General features: G+C 58.9%; 1 protein-coding gene and 1 pseudogene across 5 annotated transcripts in view; one reads left to right on the forward strand and one right to left on the reverse strand.

Annotated features, from left to right (window-relative positions):
- UNK (unk zinc finger) overlaps positions 1-6939 on the forward strand; it is a 43253-nt gene extending 36314 nt beyond the window's left edge. For 4 of the 5 annotated variants that reach the window (XM_015120397.3, XM_028836802.2, XM_077972814.1 and 1 more), the window contains exons 10-16: positions 101-166; positions 597-771; positions 1648-1749; positions 1884-2072; positions 4859-5040; positions 5644-5901; positions 6642-6939. In XM_015120397.3, coding sequence (XP_014975883.1) covers positions 101-166; positions 597-771; positions 1648-1749; positions 1884-2072; positions 4859-5040; positions 5644-5901; positions 6642-6797 — 1128 coding nt within the window. In that variant the 3' untranslated portion in view covers positions 6798-6939. Of the gene's footprint in view, positions 1-100; positions 167-596; positions 772-1647; positions 1750-1883; positions 2073-4858; positions 5041-5232; positions 5620-5643; positions 5902-6641 lie in introns of those variants that run through there. The other variant, XM_028836801.2, reaches the window with a different exon arrangement.
- Positions 3571-4405, reverse strand: LOC100425923 (uncharacterized; annotated as a pseudogene).
- Positions 6940-9291: the final 2352 nt, after the last annotated feature.

Below are 9291 nucleotides of genomic sequence, written 5' to 3' on the forward strand. Positions count from 1 at the left end.
CTGCCCCCACCTGCCCCCTGCTACCTGCAGCCTCAGGGTCAGATGGACTCAGGGACACACCAGCACCACATTCACCCACTCCCTGAATTTTCTCCCTCAGGCCAAATTAAAACCCCACTCATTAGAGCCCAGGAGTCAAGAGCAGCCTCTGCTTCAGCCCAAACAGGTATAGAGCTCTCAGCCCCTTCCTCCCCTCTGCTGTGGACAGGACTGGCCCAGACCCCCAGGAGGCTTTGGGGAGTGGGAGGCACCACTTTCCCCGAAAGCTGAGGGCAGGACTAAAGTGAGGTCCCAGCCACAAATCCAGAGAGGGAAGGGGGTCAGGCCCTGGAGCCCTGCACTCTGCCAGGCCCTGTACTTCCTTCTTTCTTCCCTGCTACAGGATCGTAGGGGTGAGCGGGCCTGGCAACCTCCGCACCTCCAACTCCATGCTCTCGGCAAGGTGTCGGGTGTGCCAGGGCCCATGTGGGCATGGGGGCACCCGGACTAGAGCTGGCACGGGCTGTTTCCCTTGTTCCCAGCCCGTCTCCAGCCTCTCGTCCTGGCCTCCATATGCAGGCCTCCCATTGCCTCTCCCTTTCCCTCTCTCTTTGCAGGACATGCTGGGCATCCTCCCCGCAGGCAGCCCCCTGACCTCAAGCATCTCTTCTAGTATCACCTCCAGCCTGGCAGCTACCCCCCCTAGCCCAGTGGGCACCAGCAGCATCCCCGGCATGAATGCAAACGCTCTGCCCTTCTACCCCACCAGCGACACGGTAGAGTCAGTCATAGGTAACTAGGCCATTTCTGTTTGCAGGCCCAGGACTGGGTCTGGGGTCAGAGACCCCCCAGTCTCTGAAGCAGGTCTCAAATCAGCACACCAGACCCCTTAGACATCTGTCTTGGGAAAATCAGGGGGTGGGAGCTCTGCGTCCTTCGAGCTAAAGGGGAAATGACCCCAAGGTGTGGGGCCAAGACCGGCCCTTAGAGCTCCTTCGCACAAATCAGAAAGAGGCGCCTTTTCCCCTTGGTGAGTACAGTCTCACCCCAAGACGTGCCATTCAGTCCCCATTCATCTCCCTGGTGTCCTTGTGTAGTGAACACCCTGCACAACATTCTCAGAATTCCTGGTGCTAGAAGTCGGTGCTCCTTTCTTTCAGTCCTCATTTCTAGGTGCCTGCTTTGTGCCAGGTCCTGTGGCAGGCACTGGGGAGACAGGTGACAACGTGCTGCTCCTCCCCTGTAGAGGGAAACTTCCCACCCAGTGGACGTATGTCAAGCACCTGCTATCCACCAGCCACTGAGTGCCCAGAGACCCGCCCACCCCCACTGAGCCCGGGGCTGAGACCCTCGAGTTGTAACATCAGGGGACAAGATCCCTGTCTGAGGCAGGGACCCTGGATGGGGATATGATTCCTCCTGGAAGTGTCAAAGGATTCAGAAAGGAGAGGCATTTGGGTTGGACATGACTGGCAGACGGCATCAGAAGTCAAGAGTCAGGATAGGCATAGGAAGCAGCTGAAGGTAGGGCACTTGGGAGAATACAAGGGGCTGGGGAGAATACAGACCCAGCGTAGCATGGGCGTGAAGATGCAGCGTGGGCAGGAGACGAGGTGGTCAGGGTCAGATGGGCCCTCGGGAGGTCACATCCTACTCTTCTGTCCCTAGAGTCTGCTTTGGATGACTTGGACCTGAATGAGTTTGGTGTGGCCGCCCTGGAGAAGACTTTCGATAACAGCACAGTGCCCCACCCAGGAAGCATCACCATCGGTACTGGGTGTGGGTGGGCAGGGCAGCCTGGAGGACTCCTCGGGTTCCCGCCTGGCCCAGGCCCCTTGGTCCATGTGCCCCGCCTGGCTTCCGCTGCCCTCACCCAGCCTGCCCTCCCGGGGCCTCTCTTGCAGGCGGCAGCTTGCTGCAGAGCTCTGCGCCCGTGAACATCCCCGGCTCCTTGGGCAGCTCTGCCTCCTTCCATTCAGCATCCCCATCCCCTCCTGTCAGCATCTCCTCGCATTTCCTGCAGCAGCCCCAGGGCCACCTGAGCCAGTCGGAAAACACATTTTTGGGAACCTCAGCATCACATGGATCTTTGGGTAAGAGGGGGAGTGGTTCACTGAGAACTGGGGCAGGAACCTGGGCCTTTAGGAGGTGCCTCTGGCCACCCCGTCTACAGTGTATCAGCCAGGTTTGGGGTTAGAGCAGAGGCCTTGGGCCAGGAGGCAGAGTGAGTCTCCTGTGTGTGTGACCCTGGACAAGTGATTGAGCCTCTCTGCCTTAGTTTCTTGTGCTGTGAAATGGGTATAATGGCAGCATCCACTTCCTAACATTGTTGCAAGCGTTGAATGGAGTAATGGGGTTGAAGTGCTAGGCACGAGGCCAGTGCAGGTGAGAGCAGGGGTCTCAGAGTCGCCAGGGCTGGGCCTGGTCTCTTTAAAACCATGGTTCTGTTCTGCCCAGTCACCCCAGGCTCCGAGAGGCTAGCTCACACCAGCCAGGTTCACAGGGGACCAAGGGGGAGAAGCCAGACAGGCTAACCCCTGGCTCTGGGTGCCCTTCCTGCTGGGCAGAGGCTCCAGGGAGGCCCAGGGCTGGCCCAGAAGGCTGCCCACAGAATTAGAATGGTAGGGACTGGGGGTTTCTGAGGGCACTTCAAGGTTTAGTGGCTAGAAGAATGGCACAGAGGCCTGTGCCACCGCGGGTCGGCTGTGCATCTCCTCTTGTGTGTGTCGGGATGTTCCTGAGGGCAGCATGGGAAGCACATGGCACCGCAGCCCTCACTCTCCCCCAGGCAGCCCTCACTCTCCCCCAGGCAGCTCTCACTCTCCCCCAGGCAGCCCTCACTCTCCCCCAGGCAGCCCTCACTCTCCCCCAGGCAGCCCTCACTCTCCCCCAGGCAGCTCTCACTCTCCCCCAGGCAGCGCTCACTCTCCCCCAGGCAGCCCTCACTCTCCCCCAGGCAGCGCTCACTCTCCCCCAGGCAGCCCTCACTCTCCCCCAGGCAGCGCTCACTCTCCCCCAGGCAGCCCTCACTCTCCCCCAGGCAGCGCTCACTCTCCCCCAGGCAGCCCTCACTCTCCCCCAGGCAGCGCTCACTCTCCCCCAGGCAGCCCTCACTCTCCCCCAGGCAGCGCTCACTCTCCCCCAGGCAGCCCTCACTCTCCCCCAGGCAGCGCTCACTCTCCCCCAGGCAGCCCTCACTCTCCCCCAGGAGCTGCAGAGACCAGGAGCTCCCTGCCCGGGAGTGCCAGCTTTTGCTCAGGCCCAGGGACTGAGCCCTTCAGAGTTCTGATTGGGTGTGGTGGCTTCCCTTATCTCATTCGTGATCCCAGAACAGCACATGGATTTCTCAGCGCCTTCCAGTGCTAAAGAGGCTGTTGTTCTCTGTTACGTTGATTCTGTCAGCTTTAGGTGCTTGGTGTTGCATTTTTCGGACTTGCCCCATATTCGGGTGGAATCTTTTTTTTTTTTTTTTTTTTTCGAGATAGGGTCTCAGTCTGTCACCCAGGCTGGAGTGCAGTGCAGTGCAGTGGCGTGATCGTAGCTCACTGCAGCCTGGAACTCCTGAGCTCAGGTAATCGTTTCACATCAGCCTCCTGAGTAGCTGGGACCACAGGCGTCACCACCATGCCCGGCTTCTGGTGGCGTCTTGACTTAGCTCCACTTACTGGCCACACACTCCTTCCTGTACCTTTTGACTATTGAGCACAGGTGTATTGATACAGGCGTGAGTGCAACAGTCCCTGCTGTCCAACAGCTGTGGCCATTGTGGGACGCGGAGGTGTCCAGCCATTGGGATCCTCCTGAGAATCGTAGAGGCCACCTGGACAGCAGAGTCAGGAGAGCTTCTCCGAGGGAGGAGGAGGGATGGGTGAGGCAGGAGAGCTTGCCACAGGGCTGGTCTCACGTGGGTGGAGTGACCCTGAGATCTTCCTCTGGGACGGGGCAGATGGCTCAGACAGTGCATGCCACAGGTCCCCACACAGGACCAAGTCCCTCCTCTGTAGGTGCACTTGTGTGGCTCAGAGAGCAGAGCAATAATCTTAAATCTGGTTCTGGAACATCCCGGTTAGATTAGTGGGAAAGGGAGTAAGGAAGAAGTCACCAGAAAGTACACATGGGCAGAGTGAGGCCAGAAGTGGATATGGGTCCTTCTCAGAAGCTAGGGGCTGCCCTGGGGGCCAGAGCAAGGGGACCTGACGTTAGTAAACATCTGTTGAGCGAGTGAGCAGAGGACAGCTGGGTTGGCTGTGCATGCGGCATAGTTGACTGGAAAGCATAGACCTTTGGAACCACACTCCCTCTCTGTGTCCTGGCCCTACCACTTACAATTTTTGTGATCCTTGGTAACACATTTTATCCAGGGTCCTCGTCTGTAAAACAAGGGGGATGGCCCCAAGGCTCCCTGAGCTCTTCCTGTCCCAGCTCTGCCATCTGATGAGGCTCTGGCCTGTCTTCCCCTTTATCTCTTCCTGGGCCTCACATCAGGCTGCAAAAAGGCCCTAACCTAAAAGTGAAGCCACAATTATAAATTGCCACTATCGGGGGCCTGGGACGGCTCCCACGTGTAGTACTTCCTGAGTCCCCTGAGTTACCCTGTGAGGCCAGCGATGGGAGTCCCGTTTCCCACATGAGAATGCTGGGCCTCAGAAGTTGAGTGGCACCAAGTAGCAGGTGGCACTCAAGGTTAGGTCTGACTCCGCCCATGCCACCTGCACCTTCACAGCCTTCCTGTCCCTGGAAAATTCTCTGGCCTGACACTAGCTGGAGCCTTGCACACCCATCCAGTGGACAGCCAGTCCCTGGAACCCCTGAGGCAGGGCTGGCCAGGGCCTGGGCCCAAAGCCCTCCGAGGCTCATGTTCTTCCCCTCCCTGGGGCAGGTCTGAACGGGATGAACAGCAGCATCTGGGAGCACTTTGCCTCTGGAAGCTTCTCCCCGGGCACTTCCCCCGCTTTCCTATCAGGGCCAGGGGCTGCTGAGCTGGCCCGACTTCGGCAAGAGCTGGATGAAGCCAACAGCACCATCAAGCAGTGGGAGGAGTCCTGGAAGCAGGCCAAGCAGGTACCAGGCCCCACATCGGCCTTCCCCAGTACCTGGTGGCATCCAGCCCAAGACCTTCCTTCACAGAGCGGGCGTGGGGTGGGGGAAAGCGGGGGTTGAAGAACAGAGCAGAAACTAGTTTTGTTCGCTCACTCTCCCCCTGGGAGGACTTGCCTTGCCAGTCAGGACCCTGGGTGGTTACTGTTGTTGCAGGCTTCGAATGCCCTCTGCAAGCTGCTTGTAGTCTGTCCCAGGACCATCCGCCTCCTCCCAGTAGCCTCGCCTCTCCAGGGTTCCAAGTCCAAGGTTCTGGGTTCTGAAATGGGCCCCCTGTCCAGCTGCAGCCGGCTACCCTATGGGTGCTGGCCAGAATCCCAGCTCTACCCTGTGCCCCCTGCTGTGCTAGGCCCAGGCCCCTTTCCCTGGCCACAGAGGGGACAGTCTCCTGTAGGTCCTGAAACCTCTGTGCAGACAGCATCAGCCTCCTCCCTGCTCTCCTCCCAGACAGCCAACCCAGCTTCCCAGCAGGCCCCACAGCCAGAGTGGCCCCCCGAGAGATGGTGCTCTCTGGGGACAGGGGGCAGGGCAGGGCCATTGTGATGAGACTATATGCTGGGCCCACAGGCTTGTGATGCCTGGAAGAAAGAGGCGGAGGAGGCTGGTGAGCGGGCCAGTGCGGCGGGCGCCGAGTGCGAGCTGGCCCGGGAGCAGCGGGATGCACTGGAGGTGCAGGTGAAGAAACTCCAGGAGGAGCTGGAGCGGCTACACGCAGGGCCCGAGCCCCAGGCCCTGCCCGCCTTCTCTGACCTGGAGACGCTCTCACTCTCCACCCTCTACTCCCTCCAGAAGCAGCTGCGGGCCCATCTGGAACAAGTGGACAAGGTCAGCCCAGGTCAGGGAGCACTGGGTAGGGTGCACGGTGGCCTCAGCCAGCGCTTGGACTCTGACCTGGTCCGGGCTGCTCCGGGGACGGCTTCCTTCCTGAGAGCCTCTGTCCAGGACTGGGCCAGCACTCAAAAGGCCGGCCTGCTGGGAGTGGGTGAGGAGAGTGCACTGAGGAACATGAAAAGGCTGGGGGTGAGGGGTATCGGTGCCACCCCCAGCACCCCTGGGGGAAGCCCTGACCAAGCTGCGCTCAAATGCCTGGGCCCCAAATGCGTCCTCCTGTATACCCTCCATGGAGCAGTGGACCTTCCAGTGAGGCCCAGGACCTCAGGGCTACCCCTGCCTTCCCAGGTCTGCTGCTGGGTCCCAGGGGCCAACGTGGCATGGTGGGAAGAGCTGTCTTTCCTCTGTTCTCGGGCCGCCAGGCCCCCAGGTGTGGCCCTGGGCATGTCTCAGCCCTTTCTGGGCCTCATTTTCCCCATTTGGGGATTAGAAGGTCAAATGAGACCGGGCGAAGCCTCTGTGAGGGGTAGGCGTTGTGGCAGCCTGGCCATGCGCCATGCAGAGGTGGACTCTCAGCCTGCTCTCACCTGCCAACAGGGGTCTGGGAGCACACTGTTGAGCTTGGTGCCTCAGTTTCCCCATCCCAAGGGGGCTGAAGTGAGGATCAGGGGAACTCCTTGCTCAACTTGGGGCCAGACCCATGGATGGTGACCACAATGCCCCTTTCCCTGCAGGCCGTGTTCCACATGCAGTCGGTGAAATGCCTTAAGTGTCAGGAACAGAAGCGGGCAGTGCTGCCATGCCAACATGCTGCACTGTGTGAGCTCTGCGCTGAGGGCAGCGAGTGCCCCATCTGCCAGCCTGGCCGGGCCCACGCCCTCCAGTCGTGACCCTGCAGGCCTGGCCCAGCCTGGCCCAGATCTTCTCACCTAGGACTTTTTAAAGTATATATATATATATATATGAATATATATATATATATGTGTATGTATGTATATGTATATGATTATGTATATGTATACATTTCTGTATGTGTGCAGGTATGCGTGGTGGTGTGGACAGTGTCTGTGTGTATATCTGTACATAGATATAGACACACACTTTAAAAGACTTACCAAGCACTTTTTAAAAGAAGAAACTATTTTGCAGTCCTCCCCTACCCACTCCCTGCCCTTCCTACCGCAGAGACGACATCCCCTCTTCTCCCACTGGCCTTTTGGCAGATAATCTGTTTCTGTCTCTTTTTTAATGTAGGAACTAACTATTTTTAACTTCTTCCTGGGGCCTGAGCAGGGAAGGGTGGGACTGGAAGGCACTAAGGGGAGGGGAGAAGCCCTCAGGGCAGGCTCTGCTCCCCCTACCTCCTTGCCAGGGCAGGGGTGGAGTGTGGAAGACGTGGGTCCCCCAGAGCAGGCCTGGCCCCCAGCTGTGAGGGCCTTGGAGGCCTGAGGGGGTGTGCTGGGGGTCTCAGCTGGCTTAGCTCCTAGGTTTACCAAATGTATAGTTCTGGGGAGAACAGTAAGGGCTGGAGGCCAGTGCTGCAGGGCCAGCCCCACTCCCAACACCTGGGCCCTTGAAGCTCCTCGAGGGGCAAGGCCCGGGAGTTCCAGCCCTCAGGTTCCTGAGGGTCCACCCTCAGTCCTCTCCCCCTGGACTCCCCACAAGAGCCTCCTGGCCCCAGGGCCACCTACCAGGCTGGCACTCATTCTATGACCTCCCCACCCCCTTGACCACTACCAGCTGCCCCCAGCTCTCCCTGCCCCCTCCCCTCTCTGGCAGCTAGCAGGGCAATTGGCGTGGAGGAGTGCAGACTGAGGACCAAGGGGGCCCAGGCCCTGCCCTCCTAGCCGGAGGGGCTCCGTATGCATTCCTTGGTGCTCTCTGAGTGCAGCTGGTGTCCCGCCCTGTTCTGGGCGGACGCCTGTGTGCGTGTGTGTGTGCCTGTCCAGTGTATATCGTGTCTTAGCTTCCATTTTAAAAATTGTTCTGTACAGAGAGAGATGCAGCAGGGGCGGGAGGGCAGAGCGGGCAGAGGGAGCAGCTGCACCCCAGCACCGGGTGTCTGGGGTAGGAGCTGAGAGGGTCTGGTCCTGGCCCAGGCTCCCCCTTGGGCTCAGCACGAAAGGGCTTTCAATGAGTTAAGTGAAAACTTTTTCCTTTTTTACAAAAATGCAAAAATCAACAAAGCTCCAAACCTATTGGAAATAAAATATGAACTTGCAGTGGTAGCTTCTTTACCTGGGGGTGAGGGGGAGTGGGTCCCAAAAGAGGGCCTCTGAACTATAAGGTGGGCCAGGAGCCCTGCCTCACCCATGGAAACAGTTGGTGCCCACACCCCTGAGGTGTGGTAAGGCAGCTGGAGAGGCCTGGAAGCTTCCTGAACCCACTGGGCCCCAAAACAGTTCAAGTGCTTTCCGACCTAGGCCTAGGGGTTGATGACCTAGGGACACTTAGCCTTGGACACAGAGGCCTCCCAGGCCCTAGGACTCTAGGGCTGTATGGTTAGCGGTGACTGGCAATAGGGCCCCTAATTGTTTCTCAGAGGAACAGTGTCTTCCCAACTGGGCATGGTGGCGCATGCCTGTGGTCCCAGCTACTAGGGAGGCTGAGGTGGGAGGATCACCTGAGCCCAGGAGGTCCAGGCTGCAGTGAGCCGTGATTGCACAGCTGCCTCCAGCTTGGGTGACAGAGTGAGACCCCATCTCAAAAACAAAAACAGGCCGAGGTGGGCAGATCACTTGAGGCCTGGCCAACATGGTGAAACCCCCTCTCTACTAAAACAAAAAAATACAAAAATTAACCAGGCGTGGTGGCACATGTCTGTAGTTCCAGCTACTCAGGAGGCTAAGGCAGGAGGATCCTTTGAACCCGGGAGGCAGAGGTTGCAGTAAGCTGAGATTGCACCATTGCACTCCAGCCTGGGTGACAGAGTGAGACTCCATCACAAAAACAAAAAACCCAGTGCCTTCCCATTGGGACGATTTGCTGGTAGGGCCCAGAGGAAGTCCTGCCTTCTGCCTTCTTCACCCCACCCTGCCCCTGAGGGAGGAGGGGCTGAGGCTTAAGAGGCATGTCCTCCCTCCCACCTCCTCAACTAGGCTGTGCGGTGGGGGTGAGAAGACACCCTGGTGGGATCCTCTTTGCATGGTCTCAGGGGCCTTGGATGTCATCTCAACGAACCTCGTCTCCTGTCCTCATCTTGTGCAGACTCAGAGGTTCCCACGTGGAACCAGGGTCACACAGCTACGATGACGTGATGACCAGCCCTCAGCTTCTGACCCCCCAGGCAGGGTAGGGACCCAGCTCCACTATGCCCTGCTGTCTCAAGAGCAGCCCCTCAGCCTCAATCTGCACCCTCGGGAGGCCCCTGCTCACTGTGCTCCC

Source organism: Macaca mulatta, chromosome 16, assembly GCF_049350105.2.
Source record: "Macaca mulatta isolate MMU2019108-1 chromosome 16, T2T-MMU8v2.0, whole genome shotgun sequence".
NCBI lineage: Eukaryota > Metazoa > Chordata > Mammalia > Primates > Cercopithecidae > Macaca > Macaca mulatta.